The sequence below is a fragment of the Loxodonta africana genome, chromosome 13, assembly GCF_030014295.1.
Source record: "Loxodonta africana isolate mLoxAfr1 chromosome 13, mLoxAfr1.hap2, whole genome shotgun sequence".
Lineage (NCBI taxonomy): Eukaryota > Metazoa > Chordata > Mammalia > Proboscidea > Elephantidae > Loxodonta > Loxodonta africana.
In genome coordinates this window covers 89,272,426-89,296,949 of record NC_087354.1, presented here as the reverse complement: position 1 = coordinate 89,296,949, position 24,524 = coordinate 89,272,426, and the positions used below count along the sequence as shown (strand labels likewise).

Genomic DNA, 24,524 nt, shown 5'->3' with positions numbered 1-24,524 from the left:
ACTCATAGCAACCCTATGTACAACAGAACGAAACACTGCCCGGTCCTGCGCCATCCTTACAATCATTGTTATGCTTGAACTCATTGTTGCAGCCACTGTGTCAATCCACCTCTTTGAGGGTCTTCCTCTTTTCCAATGACCCTGTACTCTGCCAAGCATGATGTCCTTCTCCAGGGACTGATCCCTCCTGACAACATATCCAAAGAATGTAAGACGCAGTCTCGCCATCCTTGCTTCAAAGGAGCATTCTGGCCGCACTTCTTCCAAGACAGATTGTTCGTTCTTTTGGCAGCCTGTGGTATATTCAATATTCTTCACCAACACCGCAATTCAAAGGCGTCAACTCTTCTTCTGTCTTCCTTATTCATTGTCCAGCTTTCACATGCATATGATGAAATAGAAAATACCATGGCTTGGGTCAGGCACACCTTAGTCTTCAGGGTGACATCTTTGCTCTTCAACACTTTGAAGAGGCCCTTTGCAGCAGATTTGCCCAATGCAATGCGTCTTTTGATTTCTTGACTGTTGCCTCCACGACTGTTGATTGTAGATCCAAGTAAAATGAAATCCTTGAGAACTTCAATCTTTTCTCCGTTTATCATGATGTTGCTTATTGGTCCACTTGTGAGAATTTTTGTTTTCTTTGTGTCGAGGTGCAATCCATATTGAAGGCTGTGGTCTTTGATCTTCACTAGTGAGTCCTTCAAGTCCTCTTCATTTTCAGCAAGCAAGGTTGTGTCATCTGCATAACGCAGGTTGTTAATGAGTTTTCCTCCAATCCTGACACCCCGTTCTTCCTATAGTCCAGCTTTTCGGATTATTTGTTCAGCATAAAGATTAAATAGGTAAGGTGAAAGAATACAACACTGACGCACACCATTCCTGGCTTTAAAACAGTATCCCCTTGTTCTGCCTGAACAACCGCCTCTTGATCTATGTAAAGGTTCCTCATGAGCACAATTAAGTGTTCTGGAATTCCCATTCTTCGCAGTGTTATCCATAGTTTTTTTATGATCCACACAGTCAAATGCCTTTGCATAGTCAATAAAACACAGGTAAACATCCTTCTGGTACTCTGCTTTCATCCAGGATCCATCTGACATCAGCAATGATATCCCTGGTTCCACATCCTCTTCTGAAACCAGCCTGAACTTCTGACAGTTCCCTGTCAATACACTGCCACAGCCGTTTTTGAATGATCTTCAGCAAAATTTTGCTTGTGTGTGATATTAAAGATATTATTCTATAATTTCCACATTCAGTTGGATCACCTTTCTTGGGAATAGGCATAAATATGGATCTCTTCCAGACAGTTGGCTAGGAAGCTGTCTTCCCATATTTCTTGGCATAGATGTGTGTGAGCACCTCCAGCACTGCATCTGTTTGTTGAACAATCGCAATTGATATTCCATCAATTTCTGGAGCCTTGTTTTTCACCAATGCCTTCAGAGCAGCTTGGACTTCTTCCTTCGGTACCATTGGTTCCTGATCATATGCCACCTCTTCAAATGGTTGAATATCGACTAATTCTTTTTGGTATAATGACTCTGTGTATCCCTTCCATCTTCTTTTGAGGCTTTCTGCGTCGTTTAATATTTTCCCCATGGAATCCTTCACTATTGCAACTCAAGGCTTGAATTTTTTCTTCTGTTCTTTCAGCTTGAGAAATGCCGAGCGTATTCTTCCCTTTTGGTTTTCCATCTCCAGCTCTTTGCACATGTCATTATAACACTTTACTTTGTCTTCTCGAGAGGCCCTTTGAAATTTTCTGGTCAGTTCTTTTACTTCATCAATTCTTCCTTTCGCTTTAGCAGCTCAACGCTCAAGAGCAAGCTTCAGAGTCTCCTCTGACATCTGTCTTTGTCTTTTCTTTTCTGTCTTTCCAGTGACCTCTTGCTTTCTTCATGGATGACGTCCTTGACGTCATTCCACAACTCATCTGGTCTTCAGTCACTAGTGTTCAATTTGTCAAATCCATTCTTCAAATGGTCTCTAAATTCAGGTGGGATATACTCAAGGTCATATTTTGGCTCTCGTGAATTTGCTCTGATTTTCTTCAGTTTCAGCTTGAACTTGCATATGAACAATTGATGGTTTGTTCCACAGTCGGCCCCTGGCCTTGTTCTGACTGATGATATTGAGCTTTTCCATCGTCTCTTTCCACAGATGTAGTCAATTTGATTTCTTTGTGTTTCCTCTGGCGAGGTCCATGTGTATAGTTGCCGCTTATGTTGGTGAAAGAAGGTATTTGCGATGAAGAGGTCATTGGTCTTGCAAAATTCTATCATTGGATCTCCGGCATTGTTTCTATCACCAAGGCCATATTTTCCAACTACTGATCGTTCTTCTTTGTTTCTAACTTTTGCATTCCAATTGCCAGTAATTATCAATGCATCTTGATTGCATGTTTGATCAGTTTCAGACTGCAGCAGCTGATAAAAATCTTCTATTTCTTCATCTTTGGCCCTAGTGGTTGGTGTGTATATTTGAATAATAGTCGTATTAACTGGTCTTCCTTGTAGGCATGTGGATAGTATCCTATCACTGACAGCGTTGTACTTCAGGATAGATCTTGAAATGTTCTTTTTGACAATGAATGCAACACCATTCCTCTTCGAGTTGTCATTCCCAGCATAGTAGACCATGTGATTGTCTGATATAAAATGGCCAATACCAGTCCATTTCAGCTCACTAATGCCTAGGATATTGATGTTTATGCGTTCCATTTCATTTTTGACGATTTCCAATTTTCCTAGATTCATACTTCGTACATTCCAGGTTCCGATTATTAATGGATGTTTGCAGCTGTTTCTTCTCATTTTGAGTAGTGGCACATCAGCAGTTGAAGGTCCCAAAAGCTTTACTCCATCCACGTCATTAAGGTCGACTCTACTTTGAGGAGGCAGCTCTTCCCCAGTCATGTTTTGAGTGCCTTCCAACCTGGGGGGCTCATCTTCTAGCACTGTATCAGACAATGTTCTGCTGCTATTCATAAGGTTTTCACTGGCTAATGCTTTTCAGAAGTAGACTGCTGGGTCCTTCTTCCTAGTCTGTCTTAGTCTGGAAGCTCAGCTGAAACCTGTCCTCCGTGGGTGTCCCTGCTGTTATCTGAATACCGGTGGCATAGCTTCCAGCATCTCAGCAACACACAAGCCCCCACAGTATGACAAACTGACAGACACGTGGGGGCACTGAGGCACGTGAGCCTATTTTCTTGTGGCGATAGTCTCTTGATCCAGTGTAAATGGAGGAAATAAACGAGTGAAATACAGGATGTTCTTTTACTATTCAGATTTTCTGGATCCTACTTTGAGATTTTTGTATTAGAGAGTTTGGACTAAATTGTGGTCGCTATGAGCTGGAATTGACTCCATGGCAACTTTTTTGTTTGTTTGTTTTTATCTTAATTTTAGAAGTCCTTTGGTGGTGCAAGCAACCCTCTTGGTACAGTGGTTAAGAGCTAGGCTGCCAACCAAAGGTAGGCAGTTCGAATCCACCAGCTACTCCTTGGAAACCCTTTGGGGCAGTCCTGCTCTGTCCTATAGGTGACTTTGATTCAGAATCAAGTCGATGACAATGGGTTTTTAATGCGTGGTGCAAATGGTTAAGCAGTGACTACCAGCAGAAGGGTTGGTGGTTCAAACCCACCCAGAGGCACTTTGGCAGACAAGCCCAATGACCTGCTTCTGAATTACCAGAGCCTTGAAAACCCTACAGAGTCCATTTCTACTCTGCAACACATGAGGTCGCCATGAGTCTGAATTGACTGGATGGCAGCTAACAACAACAACAATCTTAACTTTATAACATTGAAGTGGTTACAAATAATTGTCAATTAACTGGAAATTCATGATATTACATGAGCCAGTATCAACCCTGCAGTAACAGATTGAATGAAAATATTAAGACACAGATGTAATTGTATATTTATAATTCTTCCACCAGGTGATAAAACAGGAAGAATTTAGCAAGGATCTATCTGATTGTACTTTGTATGATCTACTGAAATATGAGGATTTTAACTCTGACAAGCACCTGGCACTTGAAGAATTTTATAGAGCATTCCGTAAGTAAAAGATTCGTTCTCCAATTTCTCTTTGTTCTTTTCCTTGCTTCTTTACACAATATGGTATGTTTGCTTGGTCTCAGAGCACAAGCTGTATTTTAAGAGAAGTGATGTAGTTGAGGGAATTGAAGTTTTTTGCTTACTGAAACACATGTGATGCTAATGGTTTTAAAAAAAAAAATTAGTAGTTATAAAATGCACAGTTTGAAATATTTGACAGCTCTAGAAGACATTGTTTCTTTTCTTGTTGATTCCAGTTTAAGACATAAATTTTACAACACTGCATCCAAAGCTATTTTAGAGCCGGAAACAATGATTGACCCGCTGTCATGACCTAGCAAACATAATTTAAATACAATTATTTTTTTCTTAACATCATTGAAAAACCAAAGCGTATGGAAAGATAGCATTTATATGTATTTGAAGATCAATACTTAGCCTACAAATGGAAAATTGTTATTTATGCTAAGCTATTTTGGAATAATTCATGTATTTTTTTATTTGCTTAAAGACGTCTTAAAATTGACTAATAAAGCAGAATTATCAAGATGACTTGGTGGTTAAAAAACAAAATTACCTACCAGGTTATTCGTTAAAAGTAATTCAAAGAGAAAGCCTAGGAAGGAAACACCAGAAAGCAAAGACTTAGGAGCTGTGAGCAGGTGAAACAAAAAAAATCAAATTAATCAGTATTTGAAAATCACTGCGAAAGCAAAGTTAAACAGCATTTAATTCAGCACCTAAAACCAACATGCGTAGTGTTAAACTTTGAAGTTTGTGATATTCTACCACGTATGTATATATGTACATACCTATATATGCCTATTTATATAGGCACAGATATATAGATATTAACATGTATATAGAACATACGTGTCTATCTGTGTATGTGTTTATATATGTATATATATATACATGTTTTGGTTTTACCTTCCCAAAAGATAGAATGAATAGGCACTTGGTGGAAAAACATCTTTTATTTAAAATTATGTCTCTGCCATGTATTATCTCTGATAATGGGGAAGTTACTTAAATCTCTTATTCTTTTTTAAACCCATGTAAATGAGAATAGTACTAATATCATTCATGATAATTTTATACTGAAACTTTAAATTGTATTTTATGTAATATTTTATACAGATAAAATAATATATGTAAAATAGTTGAATGTTACAAAGCTTTAAGGTAAGGTGTTAGGAAACACTACAGATTTAATTACATTTTATTTTCCCTTTAAATTGTAAGATAGATTATAAGGCAGGATTTCTTTGCAGACAGTTAATACTTTAAAATAGTCTAGTTGTAAAGTTGGACTATTTTTTAAAGATTAACAATAAGAAAACAGCAGTGTTAAACTACTTTTCTATGAAAAAACCAAAGTGCAGAGAAGTTAAGAAATAAGTGGCTGAGTTTACAATCTAACCTACATCAACCTGATTCTGAAGTCTATATGTTTTCCACTTCACTCACTCCATCTCATTCCTATTGCCATGGAGTTTATTCCAACTCATAGCAGCCCTGTAGGACAGAGGTGGTGCAGTGGTTAAGCACTCAGAGCAAGCTGAAAGGTTGGTGGTTGAACCCACCAGCCACTCTGTTGGAAAAAGATGTGGTAGTCCACTTCCATAAAGATGACAGCCTTGGACACCCTGTGGGGCAGTTCTACACTGTCCTAGAGGGTCTCCCTGAGACACTTTACTCCATAGTAGACATTTTTTCATATGCTTGTAGTGACAAAGAGCGGGGAGAAGATATTTTGATTTATTAGGAAAGAGTTTACTTAAATGTGTATATATAAAACTCATTGCCGTTGAGTTGATTCCGATTCATAGTGACTCTGTAAGACAGAGTAGAACTTTCTCATAGGGTTTCCAAGGAGTGGCAAGTGGATTTGAACTGCCGATCTTTTGGTTAGCACGAAATGCTTAACCACCATGCCACCATGGCTCCTAAATGTGTATGTACACATGCATATACACATACATGTGATTTTTACATACACGTATGTTGTTGTTTTTGTTAGGTGCCATAGAATCTGTCCTAATTCATAGCGACCCTGTGCACAACAGAATGAAACACTACCCAGTCTTGAGCAATCCTCACAACAGTTGCTAGATCTGGCCCATCGTTGCAGCCACTCTGTCAATCCATCTCTTTGAGGATCTTCCTCATTTTTGCTGATCCTTTGGTTTACCAAGTGTGATGTCCTTCTCCAGGCATTCTTCCCTGCTGATAACATGTCTAAAGTATACAGGATGAAGTCTTGCCATCCTCACTTCTAAGGAGCATTCTGGATGTCATTCTTCCAAGACAGATTTGTTCGTTCTTCTAGCAGTCCATGGTATATTCGATAATTTTTGCTAACACCGTAATTCAAAGCCATCAGTAGTTTGGTTTTCATTATTCATTGTCCAGTTTTTGCACGCATATGAGGTAATTGAAAATACCAAGGCTTGGGTCAGGCACACCTTAGTCCTCAAAGTGACATCTTTGCTTTTTAGCACTTTAAAGAGGTGTTTTTGTAGAAAATTTGTCCTATGCAATATGTCATTACACACATGTATATAATACATTATGTGAAAAGCAGAGAATACCAGAAGGATGTTTACCTGTGTTTTATCGACTATGCAAAGGCATTCAACTGTGTGGATCATAACAAATTATGCATAACATTGCAAAGAATGGGAATTCCAGAACACTTACTTGTGCTCATGAGGAACCTGTACATAGATCAAGAGGCAGTTGTTTGGACAGAACAAAGGGATACTGATTGGTTTAAAGTCAAAAAAGGTGTGTGTCAGGGTTGTATCCTTTCACCATACCTATTCAATTTGTATGCTGAGCAAATAATCCCAGAAGCTGGACTATATGAAGAAGAACAGGGCATCAGGATAGAAGGAAGCTCATTAACAGCCTGCATTATGCAGATGACACAACCTTGCTTGCTGAAAATGAAGAGGACTTGAAGCACTTACTAATGAAGATCAAAGACCGCAGCCTTCAGTATGGATTGCACCTCAACATAAAGAAAACAAAAATCCTTACAACTGGACCAGTGAGCAACATCATGATAACCGGAGAAAAGATTGAAGTTGTCAAGGATTTCATTTTACTTGGATCCACAATCAACAGCCATGGAAGCAGCAGACGAGAAATCAAAAGACTCATTGCATTAGATAAATCTGCTGCAAAGGACTTTTTTAAAGTGTTGAAGAGTAAAGAGGTCACCTTGAAGACTAAGGTGTGCCTGACCCAAGACATGGTATTTTCAATCACATCATATGCATGTGAAAGCTGGACAATGAATGAGGAAGATCAAAGAAAAGTTGACGGCTTTGAATTGTGGTGTTGGCGAAGAATATTGAATATATCATGGCCTGCCAAAAGAACGAACAAATCTGTCTTAGAAGAAGCACAACCAGAATGCTCCTTAGAAGCAAGGATGGCAAGACTGCATCTTACATACTTTGGACATGTTGTTAGGAGGGATCAGTCCCCACTGAAGGACATCATACTTGGCAGAGTACAGGGTCAGTGGAAAAGAGGAAGACCCTTAACGAGGTGGACTGATACAGTGGCTGCAACAATGAGCTCAAGCATAACAACGATTGTAAGGATGGCTCAGAACTGGGCAGTGTTTCGTCCCGTTGTGCATAGGGTCGCTATGAGTCGAACCAACTCGATGACACCTAACCTAACCTAACCTAAATGCAATGCTATTATACAAGAGAGAAGGCAAAAAGGCCTATATAAAATATTTATGGAGTTGAGAGTATCACCTTTCTCTTTGGGAATCAAGGAGGCTGTATGAAGGTGGTAGCAACTGAAATATTCTTCAGGGCGAGTGGCTCTGGACTTTGGGAGATGAGTAGAAGGAATGGAGCAGCAAGAATCGCATAAATAATGATTCCAGTGCCTGATATTCTAGGGCATTAGGAGGAACCAATCTATCTACAAGATCTGTTCCAGGTCTGAAATTCTAAGAAAACATATCAGTAACTATTATTATTTTACTACCGCTCCTATTAATCAAGAAGTCTAATCTTCCAACACCCCCACCCCCGAAAAATACATGATTTTGAGTAAATAAAGATTGATGAAATCAGTAGTATTGGCAGGAAATATTTTAAAGTTGTATGGCTTATCAAGCATCAATAAACATATTAAATACATATGTTTATGTACAGTATTCAAAGGATTTTACTTTTTAGTGGCACAATGGTGAAGTTAGAAACTATGAAAACAATAAAACAAAGTGTAACGTGTTATTTTTATGACAGCACAGCAAAGACTCTGAAGAATAATCTCTGATGATATCAATAAATAAAAATCTTGCCTAGAATACTGCTGCTTACATGAGGAAAAAATGATGCTGTATTTTAGAATATGATTTGATATTGTGAAAGAAGGCAAGGTTGATCAGTATTTTTTTTTTTTCTTTATTGACCTTTTGATGAAGGTTTACAGAACAAACTAGTTTCTTATCAAACAGTACAATCTTTCGCTAAATGGTGATCCTCAGGAGTGGCCTCATTACTGAGCTGAAAGGGTGTCTGGGGGCAATACTCTCAGGGTTTCTCCAGGCTCTGCAGGCCAGCAAGTCTGGTCTTTCTTGTTGAGTTAGAATTTTATTCTTCATTTTTCTGCAGCTCTGTCTGGGCCCTCTATTGTGAGCCTTGTCAGAGCAGTCAGTGGTGGTAGCCGGGTACGATCTAGTTGTACTAGACTCAGTCTGGTGGAGGTCATGGTAGATGTGGTCCATTAGTCCTTTGGGTTAATCTTTCCCTTGTGTCTTTAATTTTCTTCATTATTCCTTGCTCCTGAAGGGGTGAGACCAGTGGAATATCCTAGATGGCTGCTCACTGGTTTATGAAACCCCAAAAGCCACTAACCAAAGGAGAATGTAGAACATTTTATATATATATATATATATATATATATATATGTAAATTCTGCAGTGCCAATTGAGCTAGATGGTCCCTGAGACCATGGTCCTCACAGCCCTCAGCCCAGCAATTTAGTCCCTCAGGGAGTTTGGATGTGTCTATGGAGCTACCATGACTCTGCCTTGTACAGGCTGTGCTGGCCTCCCCTGTATTGTGTACTGTGTCACCCTTCACCAAAGTGACAGCTTATCCATTGTCTATTAAGTGCTTTTCCATCCCCATCCCTCCACTCCCACGTAACCATTAAAGATTGTTTCTTTTGTATGTAAACCTTTACATGAGTTTTTACAACAGTGTTCTCAGACATTATTTGCCCTTTTATGATTGTCTTATTTCACTCAGCACAATGTCCTCCAGATGCATCCATGTTATGTGATGCTTCACAGATTCATCGTTGTTCTTTAACGTTGCGTAATACTCCATTGTGTGTGTGTACCACAGTTTGTTTATCCATTCATCTGTTGATGGGAATCTAGGTTGTTTCCATTTTTTTGCTATGGTAAACAATTGCTGCAATGAACATGGGTGTACATGTATATATTCCCATGACGACTCTTTCTTCTTTAGGATACATTCCTAGGAGTGGGATTGCTCGATCATATGGTATTTCTATTTTCAGCTTTCTAAGGAAGCGCTGTATCATATTCCAAAACTGTTGTACCATTTTGCATTCCCACCAGCGGTACCTAAGAGTTCCAATATCCCTGCAGCCTCTCCAACATTATTTGTTTCCTGTTTTATTGATTTGTGCCAGTAATGCCAGGGTGAGATGGTATCTCATTGTGGTTTTGATTTGCATTTCTCTGATGGCTAGAGAGTGTGAACATTTCTTCATGTCTCTGTTGTCCACTTGAATGTCTTCCTTGGGGAAGTGTCTGTTCATTTCCTTTGCACATTTTTGAACTGGATCATTTATCTTTTTGTTGTAAAGGTATTGGATTTTCTTATAGATTTTAGAGATTAGACATTTGTCTGATTTGTAGTGGCCATTTTTTTTTTTTTTTTCTTTTCCCAGCCTGTATGTTCTCTTTTTACTCTTTTGGTGAAGTCTTTGATGAGCATAAGTGTTTAATTTTTAGAAGATCCCAGTTATCCAGCTTATCCTGTGGAGCTTGTATGTTGTTTTTTTGTGATTTGTATCCTGTTAATGCCATGTATTAGGGCCTCTAGCATTGATCTTATTTTTTTTTCTGTGAACTTCATAGTTTTTGGGTTTGTATTTAGGTCTTTGATCCATTTTGAGTTAGTTTTTGTATATGCAGTGAAGTATGTTTCCTGTTCCTTTCTTTTTTTTTTTGCATTTGGACATCCAGTTTTGTCAACACCATTTGTTAAAAAGACTGTCTTTTCCCTATTTGATGGACTTTGGGCCCTTGTCAAAGATCAGGTGACCATAGTTGGGTGGATTTACACCTGGGTTCTCAATTCTGTTCCATTGGTCAATGTATCTGTTGTTGTACCAGTATCAGGCTGTTTTGACTACTGTAGCTGTACAGTAGATCCTGAGGTCAGGTGGTGCAAGTCCTCCTACTTTATTCTTCTTCTTCAGTAGGCTTTACTTATACGGGGCTTCTTCCCTTTCTGTATAAAGTCGGTAAGTTTTTCCATCTTTTTAAAGAATGTTGTTGGTATTTGGATCAATATTTCATTGTATTTGTAAATCACTTTGGGTAGAATTGTCACAATGTTCAGTCTACCTATCCATGAGCATGGTATGTTTTTCCATTTATGTAGTAGATCTCTTATGGTTTCTTGCAGTAGTGTTTTTTAGGTCTTTTACATCCCTAGTTATATTTATTCCCAAGTATTTAATTTTTTTAGGGGCTATTATAAATGGTATTGTTTTCCTGATTTCCTTTTCATCATTATCTTTACTGGTGTATAGGAATTCAACTGATTTTTGTATGTTTATCTTGTATCCTGCTAATCTACTGAATCTTTCTGTTAGTTCCAGTAGTTTTCTGGTGGAGTCTTTTGGATTTTTTAAGTGTAGAATCATATCATCCACAAATAAGGACAGTTTAACTTCTTCATTACCAATTTGAATACCCTTTATTTCTGTTTCTTGCCTTATTGCTCTTGGTAAGACTTCCAACACAATGTTAAATAGGAGTGGTGATAAAAGGCATCCTTGTCTTGTTCTTGTTCTCAAGAGGAATGTTTTCAGCCTCTCTCCATTGAGAACATTCTGATTGTTGGTTTTGCATAGATGCCCTTTATTATGTTGAGAAATTTCCCTTCTATACCTATTTTATTGAGAGTTTTTTTCAGGAATGTGTGTTGGATTTCGTCAAATGACTTTTCTTCAAAATTGAGATGATCATATGATTATTTCCTTTTATTTACGTGAGGGATTACATTGATTGATTTTCTAATGTTGAACCATCTTTGCATGAATCCTACTTGTTAGTGGTGTATTATTTTTTTGATATGATGCTGAATTCTATTGGCTAGAATTTTGTTTGAGAATTTTTATATCTCTATTCTTGAAAGATATTGGTCTATAATTTTCTTTGTAGTGTCTTTGCCTAGTTTTGGTATCAGAATTCGTAGAATGAATTCGGAAGTATCGCTTCCTTTTTTATGTTCTGAAATAGTAGTACAGGTGTAAGCTTTTCTCTAAATGTTTGGTATAATTCTCCAGCGAAGCCATCTGGGCCAGGGGTTTTTTTGGTTGGGAGCTTTTTATTACCATTTCCATTTCTTCTCTTGTTATGGGTCTGTTCACATTTTCAACATCATTTTGTGTTAGTTTGGGTAGGTAGTGTGTCTCTAGAAATTTGCCTATTTCCTCTTGATTTTCAAATTTCTTGGAGTGTAGTTTTTCATAATACTCTGTTATGGGCCTTTTTATTCCAGTTGGGTCTGTTGTAATGTCCCCCATTTTATTTCTTATCTGGGTTGTTTACATCCTCTCCTATTTTTCTTTTGTCAGTTTGGCCAATGGTTTGTTGATTTCGTTGATCCTTTCAAAGAACCGACTTTTGGTTTTGTTGATTCTTTCTATTGTTTTTCTATTCTCTATGGCATTTACTTCTGCTCTGATCTTTATTATTTCCTTTTCTTCTGGTGGCTGCAGGCTTCTTTTGCTGTTCTCTTTCTATTTGTTCAAGCTGCGTAACTAATCTTTTGATTTTGTCCCTTCTTTTTTCATGTGTGCATCTAGTGCTCTAAATGACCTCTGAGGACTGCCTTTTGCTGTGTCCCAAAGGTTTTGGTATGATGTGTTTTCATTCTTGTTTGCTTCTAGGCACTTTTGATTCCATCTTTGATTTTTTCTATTACCCAGTGGTTTTTAACCAGGGTGTTATTCAGTTTCCATGTAATTGATTTTTTTCCCTTATTCTTCCTGTTGTTAACTTCTACTTTGATGGCATTGTAGTCAGAGAAGATACTTTGTATTATCTCAGTGTTCTGGATTTTGTTGGGGGTTGCTCTGTGGCCTAAGATGTGGTCTATTCTGGAGAGTGTTCCATGTGTGTCATAAAAGAATGTGTACTTTGCAGCAGTTGGGTGGAGTGTTCTATATATGTCTGTGAGATCAAGTTAGCTGATTGCACTCTTTAGCTCTTCTGTATCTTTTTTGAGTTTTTTTTTCTAGATGTTCTATCCTTTACTGAGAGTCATGTGTTGAAGTCTCCTACTGTTATACTGTGGAACTGTCGATTTCTGTTTTCAGTGCTGTTAGAGTTTGTTTTACGTATTTTGGAGCCTGTCAGTGGGCCCAAAGGTGTTTATTATGGTTAAAGCTTCATGATGGATTGATCCTTTAATCATTATATAGTGCCCTTCTTTGTCTTTTATGGTGGATTTTGTTTTAAAGTATATTCTGAGATTAATATTGCCACTCCTACTCTTTTTGGGTAGTTATTTGCTTGATATATTTCTTTCCATCCCTTAATTTTTAATAAATTTACATCTTTGTTTCTAAGGTGTCTTTCGTAGACACCATATTGATGGAACCTTTTTTTTTTTTTTTAACCTATATTGTCACTCTGTGTCTCTTTATGGGTGCATTTAGGCCATTTACATTCAGTGTAATTATTGATAGGTATGAGTTTATCGCTGTCATTTTGTAGTGCTTTTTTTGTGGTGCTAACATTTTCTTTGTTCCTCTTACTCTCCTCCGCTGAGTTCCTTTGTGGATTTCTTTTGTTTTTGTATAGTTTGTTTGTATTGATGCTTTATGGTTTTCTTCTTTATTTTGATGAATAGGTTTGTTAACTTTCTTTGTGGTTACTTTGAAATTTACTCTTATCTTCCTAAATTTGAACCAGTCTATTATTACTTGGTATCACCTTGCCTTCCTCTCCTTTAGAAAGTTGTATACCTATACCATTTATTCCCTCTTTTATTGTTTTGACATTGTTGTCATTTACAGATTAACTTCTCTGGTTCCCTGTTGCAATTGTTTTGGTTTTGTATAATCCTTGAGGGTTCATTTCCTAGGTTGGTATCTGGCTAGTACAATCTTGCATCCTATATTCAGGCTTTGGTCTGATGTTGTTTGTTGGTTCGCTTTTTACATAATCCCTTAATTTTTGTTTATCTGGAAATGTCTGAATTTCACCATCATAGCTGAAGAGAAGTTTTGCAGGATGTATTATTCTTGGTTGTCAATTGTTTTCTTTCAAGGTTTTATATATGTCATCCCATTACCTTCTTGCCTGCATGGTTTCTGCCAAATAATCAGAGCTTAGTCTTGTTGTTTCTCCTCTGTGTGTGACTTTTTGTTTTTCTTGAGCTGGTCACAGGATTTTTGCTTTGGTTTTAGCGAGTGTGATTATGATATGCCTTGGTGATTTTCTTTTGGGGTCTATCCTATATGGGTTTCTTGAGCTACTTGGATGGTCAGCTTTTCATCATTGATGATATTAGGGAAGCTTTCTGTCAGCAATTTTTCAGTGATCTTCTCTGTGTTTTCCATTTTCTCCCCCTGTTCTGGAACTCACAATTACTCACAAATTTTTGCTTTTGATTGTATCCCATATCATTTGCAGGATTTCTTCTTTTTTGTTCTTTTTTCTGATTTTTCCTCAGAGTTTTTTTCCAAGTGTTTGTCTTCAGTTTCACTGGTTTTGTCTTCCATCATTTCAAACAAGGTCCTCAGCCCTTCTACAACACTGTCCATTTCTGAAATCTTGTTGTTTATCTTTTGGATTTCTAATTGTTGTTTTTGTGTGATTTCTAGTTGTGAATTTATTTTGGCATTTTGTCCCTGTTTTACTCTCCTGAATTGTTGTATTTTTTTGTCTGTATTTGCCATGAATTTGTCTGCCTTTTCCATAAATTTGTCTATTTTTTTCCTCATTTTTGTCTGTTTTTTGCTTCAACTCTTGAATTGCTGTGAATATGTGAATTTTGAATTCCCTGTCAGGTATTTCTAGTGCCTTTTCTCCTACTGAGAAGTCACCTGGTGTTTTATTTTGGGCATATACTGGAACTATCCTGTGCTTTTTTTTTTTTTTTTTCTTTTAATGTTTTCATATTGTCTCCTGTCTTTAGGACATTCAGTAGTTATTTTCTTCATTTCTTGATTGTAGATTTTTTTGCTTCTTCCTGCTTTTTTGTTTTATTTGGTTATGTCTGAGCAGGTGGGCTGTGTGTTCTTTGTTGTTTGGTCATCTGTAGCCATGACACTTTTCACCTTATTGTCCATTCAGGGTCAGTCAATCAGCTATGGTGCAGCAGGGCAAGTCCATCAGGTTCTCTGTCTCTTGCTGGGAACTTTGTGAAGCTGCTTTCCCATACTCTCTGTCTGCCCATCACTGATGCGGGTGGTGTGAATCCAAGCAGCACAGACGTTGCACTTCCTGGCCTGCGAAGCCACCACAGCTAGCCAGGAAGCTTGGCGGTAGAGCAGCGGGGAGAGAATGGGGGGTGGGAAAATGTGTATTGCTGATTACCAGGTGCTCTGTCTACTGCTGGAAGTTCCGTGAAGCTGCTTTCCTGTGCTTCCTGTCTGCCAATCCCAAACAGGAGTCCAAGATGGCAAATCTGTGCTGCGTTAGCTGATGGGGCTCATCACACATATCTCTCCTCCCTCTCTGTCTTCTCTTGGTTTCTTATCCCATTCGGTGCATGACTGAGTTCTTTATCTCTTCACTTGACACTTCAGTTCTAGGAATGACATTCATCTCTCTTTTATTTAATTTTTTGGGTCTTTGCCATAAAGTCGTTGTGGTTCTTCTCTCTATGGTGCCATTTTGGCTGGAAGTCAGTAGATCAGTACATTATGTGTTAAAAACATATTTTCTAATTTTGAAATCTGAATTATCTACACAAGGGTTCGATAGAGAAGGGTCTAAAATGGAGCTAGGCAGTACTGGAAACTATTAAACTTGAAATAAAGAAAATCAGCGTAATTTCATTATCTTTTAGGGGTTAATATGGTAACAAGTCAATTTTATGATTTTTATAGTAAATGAAGTAGATTTAATGAATATTATAATAATTCTGCCATTAGTCAAATTATATACAAGATGAAAGTTTTACATTTTAAAAATTCCAAGGCATAAAGAGATGTTAGATAATTACACCACTTGGCAATCAGCAATCATTTTATGATTCGTCTTTTGAATAAACACAACTATCCCATAACAGTGATAAAATGATGCTCACATAATAATTTAGAGAAGACAAAGCTTTCTAAGAAATACTTTTAGTATGCCTCAAGGGCTCATCAAGCCACCCTTTAAAAGGTGTAAAGGTATAGCAAGAAAACAGGAATTGACAGAATACCACTTGAGATGCTTCAGCAAGCTAATGTAAAGCTGGAAGTGCTACTCATTTGTGTTAAGAAAGTTGGCCAACCGAGCCAACCAACTTAAAGAGATCCATATTTGTGCTCATTCCAAAGAAAGACAATCAAATGGAAAGAGGAAATTGTTTAACAATATATTAGAGTCACATGCTAGCAAAGTTTTGCTGAAAATAATTAAAAGGCAACTGCAGTCATAGATCAAAAGGAAAGCGCCAGAAGTTCAAGAGGATATGGAATGAGGGATATCATTGCTCATGTCAGATGAATCTTGACTGAAAGCAGATAATACCAGAAAGAGGTTAAACTGTGTTTTTACTGAGTACAGAAAGGCATTTGACTGGGTGATCATAATAAATCATGGTTGATACTACAAAGATTGGGAATTTGAGAATCTTTAATTGTGCTTATGTGAAGTGCAGTTGTTGGAATGGAATAAAGTGGGATATTGTGTGGCCCAGAATTAGAGAAGATGTACAGCAGGGTTGTATCGTTTTACCTTCCTTATTCAATCTGTACACTGAATAAATATTCTGAGAAGCTGGACTATATGAAGAAGAATGTGGCATCAGTATTAACAACCTGTGGTATGCAGATGATACAACCTTACTTGCCAAAAATGAACACAACTTGAAGCATTTACTGATGAGGGTTTAAAGTTGTAGCCTTCAGTATGGCTTACTCCTGAAGGTGAAGAAAACAAACATCCTCACAACTGGACTGATAACATATATCATGATAAATGAAGAAGAAATTGAAGTTGTCAAGAATTTCATTCTACTTGGATCAATAATCAGTGTCCTTGGAAGCTTCAGTCAAGAATTCAAATGATGTATGACATTGAACAAATCTGCTGAAAAGACCTCTTCAAAGTTTTAAAAAATAAAGATGTCACTTTGATGAATAAGGTGCACCTGATCCAAGCCATGGTGTTTTCAATCACTTCATATGCATGTGAAAGCTGGGCAATGAAAAAAGAAGATAGAAGAAAGAAGAGAGAACTGAATTAAATGTACTATAGACTGTCAGAAGAAAGAACAAACCACTCTTAGAAGAAATACAACCAGACGACAACACACTTTGGACATGTCATGGGGAAAGACCAGTTGCCAGAAAAAAACATCATGGTTGGTAAAATAGAGGGGCAGGAAAATCTTGAATAAGATGGATTGACAACAGATAAAGCAATGAACTCAAATATCCCAAAGATCATGATGATGGCTTAGGACCAGGCAATTTTTTTGCTGTTGTTGTTATACATAAGGTCACCATGAGACAGAGCCAAATTGACGACAACTAACAACAAACCCTCACTTAAACTGGGCACCAAACTGTGTAATGACCCTTCAGATTGAAAAACTAACTTAAATGGATTTGACCTGCATTTGCAAAAAAAGTTCATACTTAAATATGAATTATAAACACATATCTATGTCTTTTGCCATCTAAGATAATACTTATGTAAATAAACCCATCTGGGTTTTGTGATATTTAGTAGCAGGTATATTGACTTGATTTTAGGAAGTCACTCTGTTATAAAATATTAAGGAAGTATGAATAAAGAATGTATAGCAATAGTGGAAAGGTAATCTATTCAAAAATCATGTATTAAGTACCTGTGTGTATAGAGTGCTGTGATAGTCAAAAATACTTTTCAAGATAGGTGTTCTTCCCCCTAGGGATATAGAATCATAGACAGACAATGAGAAAAATGACAGGTATTTAAGGTTGAATAAGTAAACATTTATCACAACCAGGATACATTCTTTTGTGTAGTTTCTAAAAGGAAAAATCAGAAAACTAATAAGGACCGAGGTGAATATTCAGAAGAATAAACAAAGGCCAAGAAGTTAAAGATTGGGCTAAGCCACTAATGTTTTGCTGGTATGCACAGAGTAGATTCTTGAATTCCAATTTGTTATTTTTTCTGCCATTATATAAAATGGAAGAAAATAAAGTGTAGTTTCCAAACAAGAAAAAATTGGTAGTTAAGAAACAGTACATCAATCAGTAGTAGTTATAAGATTATCTATAAATTAGCTTTTTTTCCTTTAGAGATAAAATTAATTATTTTAATATTTTTCAGTAGACATTGACTGCTTGGTTATTTTCAATTTTTCACCATAGTTCAATTGCCATTATTATCTTTTTTTGTTTGTTTGTTTTTACTAAGGTATTTAGAAGGTTATTGAGAAAGAGGAAGGCCCTTAAAGAGATGGATTGACACAGTAGCTACAAAAAGTTAAAAAACATATTAACAATTGTGACGATGGCACAGGACCAGAAAGTGTTTCCTCCTATTGTACATAGGGTCCCTAAGAGCTGGAACTGACTCAAGAGGACCTAATAACAAAAGCCCATTGCTATCAAGGTGATTCCCACTCAGAGAGACCCTATAGCACAGAGTAGAACTGCCCCATAGAGTTTCCACGGAGCGGCTGGTGGACTCAAATCACCAAACGTTTGTTAGCAGCTGAGATCCTAACCACTGTGCCAACAGGGCTCTCAACCACAAGATATTTAAAACAATCTTCAGTGTGAGCACCAAGTATTACAGCTGATGCTTGATTTGATTAACAAACTTGGAAATCTGTTTCATGGAGTTCAATAAATATTAAGTGAAGTCAATGATTTAGTTTTAAATATTTAGAAGAAATACTGAATCTTCTGTTCAAATGGTGTAGACCCCTTACTCTGGCTTATTTCATTTGTTTTGCTGAGTTTGAAGTAAAGCATGAAGATTTTCCAGTCAAAATTTTCATTTTATGGGAAAAATTTATCTTACAAAATTAAACATGAGTTAATAAGTGATGTTATTTTTTAAAAAAGGTTTTATTTTTTCTTCTAATTCGAAGTTAAATCAAAATGTTTGATTACATTTGATTTGCATAGCATACTGTATTTCTGATTCAAATCTGTAGGTAAATGCAAGTCATTTGTCATCAAATAAGATGATTATACACTGAATATTGTTGTTGTTGTTAGGTGCCGTCAAGTTGGTTCTGACTCATAGCAACCCTAGGTACTACAGAAGGCAACACTGCCCAGTCCTGCTCTGGCCTCATGATGGTTGTTATGCTTGAGCCCACTGTTGTAGCCACTGTGTCAATCCGTCTCATTGAAGGTCTTCCTCCTTTTTGCTGACGCTCTACTTTACCAAGCATGATGCCTTTCTCTAGGAATTAATCCCTCCTGATAATATGTCCAAAGTATGAGAGATGTAGTATAGCTTAATTTCAGAAATGGATTTCAGGTTAATGTTTCTATTTACCTATGTTGGCAATTAAAATCGATTGAGATGATAAAGTGGTATTACATGATTTATAGATATTAGCAATTAATTTTTTCATCAGGTTTTCTAGATTCTCACAAGGATGATAAAATTGACTGTCCAGAGAAAGAATATTTGTTTTGAAAATGCTTTATATATACCTTATTTCCTGTGTAAATTATAAATTGCTTTGACTATAATACTAAACCTTAAGGTTGTATGAAATGAGGAAATTGTATAATTCTGATAGATTCCCGAAGTCCTTTTAAACTGTTATGTGCTGCAGTTCCCAAACCACATACATGTACTTCAAGGTAGCACAAGCTCTAATGCCACTTTTAAATAGATCTCTATTAATTCAAAATGTTCTTTACTTGTGGAAAAATCCAAAGGAAGATGTGTTTCTAGTAGGCATAAAAATAATTAGCTTATTTCAAGCATAATGCATCAGCTATGGACATTTATATTGAAATTAATTGTATAATAGCTTTATTTCTGCCTTTCTTAAATAGATGACTAGGATTTTTAAAATTGTCAATATTAAAAAGAAATAGAAGTTATTTTAAATCATCTTAATATTCATGATTATATTAAAAATGTCACCTTTATATGAAATACTTCTTCATGAAATGTAGATTTGATAATGACATTATAAAGAAAAGAAAATTCATTTTTCTAGGAAATTACAATCACTACACTAAAATATTACTTATTGGAACTAATAACTGGAACAATAAAATAAGCATGTTATATTAACATTCATAGATATTAGATCATTAGTGTATGAAATGCTTTTCTTTGAGAAAAGCCAGATTTAGTGAACAGTATTTAGGCTGTTGCAGTAATATAGGTTAAAATATAAAATAAAAATATAGGTTAAAAGTGTTGATAAACTGGACCACAGGGGCAGTAGTAATAATGCAGGAAGGTGGCCATATTTGGAAAATATCTCACAAGTAGTCATCTGGGTTTGGTGTGGGATTCAGTATGCATGATGAGGGAGAAGGGAGGCTCAAGGATAATGCCAAGTGTTTCAGCTTGTGTACCAAGGGGAACACTGATGCTATTTATTGAAGTAGGGAACACAGGAAGAGAAGGTAGGGTTGGAGAATGGTATTGACTTCAACTTGAATATGTCGGTATATTCAGGTAGAGACATCAGTAGGAAAATACTGTGACTCAGAGCTCAAGTGGGCGATCTGGGCCGAAATGGAGCTGTGGGATATATAGCTAGAATTTGGAGCTCTGGCAGGAGATGAGTGATAATGTGAAGGAAAACCAAAGGAATGCACCATAATGAAATTAAGAAAGAACATTTTAATAAAGAAGGTTAGACCAACATTTTGAAAGGTTGAGTTCAAGTAAAGAAGGTATACAACAGATAAATTGCCATTGGATTGGCAATAAGGAAGTCTGTGACTTTTTTCAGGGGAAATTGTAGGGGTAGAAGAAAAGATGCTGGTGGTTAAAAGGTTGAATGTAAGAAAACTGGAAAACAATACTATGAGTAAAGAAGTCTAACACATCTGCATACGTAAAGTATGTATGGATTTAGGTAGCATCCCAAACATATAAAATTCATTTATGATTTTAGAAGTTAGGATGGTGATTGTCTTTGTTGGGGAGGAGGGAGGTGGGGAAGAACTCAATGGGGGTTGGGAAGACTTCTCTAATGCTAAAAAAAAAAAAAATGCTAGTAACGTTTTATTCTTTTGACTTGCATGGTTATTTCATAGGTGTCTTTACTTTGTATTAATTTATATTTTATGATTTATTCTTTTTTCTTAATCTGTGCTATACTAAAATTATAAACAAGTTTATCAGGACAATTAAAATAATCTGTGGGAATGGGAAACAGGAATCTTTTTCTTAAAGACCAAACTAATACCAAATGTCTTTGAACTTTCTAAGCTCACCTTCACTTGGGGAAAACTGCAATAGACATGAATATGGCTACTGCAAAGTAACCTCACACTTAGACTCTTGCAATATGTAATTGTACAGCAACTTGTGTTGTCTGGGACATTTGGAGAATAATTTTTCTACTACACATTCTGATTATAAAGTCAGTACTGCTATTAACATGATTGTAACTTTTTTATGTTAGAGGTCACAGATATCTCCTAACAGTTTTGGTGAACACCGCTTAGCAACATTCTTCGGCAGGTAGTTTCCACCTTATGTTGCTATTGTCATCTAGACCTGGGTTCTTTGATCTTATAATTAAATTGTTCTCTGAAATGATTCCTGAGATTCAATCTATAGAAATGCATTCCAAAAGGAGTTTACTCCTAAAGAAAATAGGTTATTTTTATAAGATCAACTGTTAATAGCAAGAGAGCAGGAAAGGCAGTAGCAATTTAAACCATAATTTTAAAAAATTAGTAGAAGTCTTAGGTTCTAGCCATTTTAGATGGCGCTTCCTCCTCTTTGTCCTCTAGTTTCCATTGTTAAAATCACCTTTAATTTATTGTGGCTGCTGTTTCTTTATTTTTCTGTTTTTATCTGTAGCCTCTGGCAGTCTTCACACTCTAATCTCTCCCTGGTAAATTTTGCTTGCTGACCTACTTGTTTGTAACTACAGAACTAAAACCAGACAAGATTAAGTATTACAGTTTCTGTTTTATCTCAAGTGAAACACTTAGATTTATATACTTAAGTATTGGGCCTGTTTGCATACAGATATTGATGGAGTAAGCCCTTTTCTGATTCAAAGTAGAATTGGAAAACAAACAAACAAAAAAAGCAGGAACTGACCAGTCATTCTTATTTTCCTCACTGCACCATACCTTGTCAGTCATAACTCACTGCCCTCTGAGTTAAAGCTATATTACCCTGATTTCGGCATAATATCCATAAAACCCTGAAAGGGCTTGCCTGAGGCTTACATTTTCAAGCTTTCAAATCATGTCTGTCACTCATTTGCTCCTTGGCTTTGTTATCTTGCTGCCCTGTATACCAATTTCTCAGGAACCTCTTGAATAAAGCCCTACATTCTCCGATCTATAGTTTTGAAACCCTAACTGCATGACATCCTCTAGGTACAGCCAAAAATTTCCAGCCTCTTAAGTCAGTTGTCCTTGTAACCATCTCTGGAGTTGTAACTGGAGAAAAGTTTTTAGTAGCAAAATATACTCCCAACCCAGAAATCCTCATCCCAAGAAAAATAGAAAAGACAGAAAAGTCTTATTAGTGAATAAGCATTGCCCGAATGTGGTGTATTACAGGCAATCCGATAGGGAGAGTGCAAAGATGTAAAGAAATCTGAGCCATTACGCAGGTAAGGGGTTGCAATCATTACATTCATATTTAAAGATAATTGCTAATTTTTCTAATCCTTCTATGGCTGAGATAGTGCTGGGCCACCTGAGTTTATATTAATCTCCTTCAAGGATAAACAGGAAGGTATAGGTGAATTGGAACCCTGGTGGTACAGCTGTCAAGAGCTCAGGCTGCTAATCAGAAACTTGGCAGTTCGAATCCACCAGCTGCTCCTTGGAAACCTATGGGGCAGCTCTACCCTGTCCTGTAGGGTCACTGTCAGTTAGGTTTGGTTTGGTTATTTGGTTTTACATTCTTCAGCAGCATTTGGTTATTTGCCTTACTGTAGAGGGCACCAGCTACATTGCTGCCCTAGTCTAACACCCATCTGATGCTCTACAGAGTTGCTGCATGAATGTACCAAAATCATTTGAAAGTATCTCTAATTTCTACCAATGAGATTTTTTTTAAACTGACCAAACATCATTTAACAATTTTAAAAAGTTGGATATAATATTCCACCTTTTAATCAGGTTAGCTGTTTTCCGAATTCTCTTCTCTAGGTTAAACAGAAGGAATGCATTTACATTTTGCTGTCAAGAATTTATGGAATTCTCCCCTCTCAAATGAGGCTCAATGGAGGCATTTATCTAGCAAATGAATGTTATTATGAAATGTAAAATCAAGGACTTTTAAAAAAATTATTTTGTCATTGTTGAGAATGTACATAGCTAGACATACATCAATACAACGATTTCTACAAGTACCATTTGGTGACATTCTTCTAGTTGTGTGACCATTCTCACCTTCATTTTCTGAGTGGCTCCTCCACCATTAACACAAAGTCACTGTCTCTTAAGGTTCCTATCTAATCTTTCAAGTTGCTGTTGTAACTTTGATCCCACACAGATAGTTCTTAAAAGAGTATAATGCTTAAGGCAGATATTTTTTACGAGTTAAGCTATACTATTGTTTGGTTTTTAGAAGAGTTTTGGTTTAAGGTTTAAAGATTCATCCAACCTTCATGGCTCCAGGAAGTCTGGAGTCTATGAGAATTTGAAATTTTGCTCTGTATTTTCCCCTACCCTTGATCAGAATTCTCCTATAGAACCTTTGATCAAAATGTATAGTAATGGTAGACGGGCATCATCCAGTTCTTCTGGTCTCAAAGCAAAGGAGGCAGTTGTTCATGGAGGCAATTAGCTACACATTCCATATCCTCGTCCTATTCCTGTCTTTCAATCTTCCTCTGCTGTTCCAGGCAAATAGAGATCAACTGTTGTGCCTTGGATGGCCACTTGTAAGATTTTAAGACCCTAAGCAATATGAAACAAACTAGGGAGTAGAAGAGAAGCACTAAACATGTAATTTGGCCAATTAACTTGGATGTCCCATGAAGCCATTACACTAAACCTTCAAATCAGGAGACTAAATCCTTTAAGGTTTTTGGTTGTACATAATCAGGCACGGCAGCTACTCTTTTTTTTCTTTTTTTGTCATTTTTGTAAATATATCTATCACACAACTTTTGCCAATTCAACTTTTTGCAGGTGTACACCTTATTTACAGCAATTGCAATTATTGGCTGATATAAGTGAGGTCATACAATATTTGTCCTTTTGTGATTGACTTATTTCATTCAGCATAATGTCTTCCAGTTCCATCCATATTGTAGCATGTATCAAGACTTCATTTCTCCTACTGGCTGAGTAAAATTCCATTGTGTGTATGTACCACATTTTGTTTATCCATTCATCTGTTGATGGGCATTTAGGTTGTTTCCACCTTTTGGCTATTATGAATAATGCTGCAGTGAACATGGGTGTACAAGTCTCTGTTTGAGTCTGTGCTTCCAAGTCTTTGGAGTATATACCTAGGAGTGAAATTGCTGGATATATGGTAGTTCTATTTTTAGGTTTTTTTAAGGAACCGTCAGTGTCTTCCACAATGACTGTACCATTTTGTATTTCCACAAGCCATGGGTAAGGGTTGCAATTTCCCCACACTCTTGCCAGCATTTGATATTTTGGTTTGTTTTTCATCTTAGCCATCCTAGTGGAAGTGAAATGGTATCTCATTGTGATTTTAATTTTCACTTTCTGATGGCTAACGGGAACTGTGGTGGCTCAGTGGTTAAGAGCTTGGCTGGTAACCAAAAGGTGGCTGTTTGAATCCACCAGCCACTCCTTGGAAACCCTATGGAGCAGTTCTGCTTTGTCC

General features: G+C 36.8%; 1 protein-coding gene across 3 annotated transcripts in view; it reads left to right on the top strand.

Annotated features, from left to right (window-relative positions):
- Positions 1-24,524, top strand: part of FSTL5 (follistatin like 5) — an 865,385-nt gene that overhangs the window by 415,870 nt on the left and 424,991 nt on the right. For all 3 annotated transcript variants that reach the window (XM_003418490.3, XM_010598135.3, XM_003418489.3), the window contains exon 5: positions 3,946-4,066. In XM_003418490.3, the coding sequence (XP_003418538.2) occupies positions 3,946-4,066 (121 nt within the window). The remainder of the gene's footprint in view (positions 1-3,945; positions 4,067-24,524) is intronic.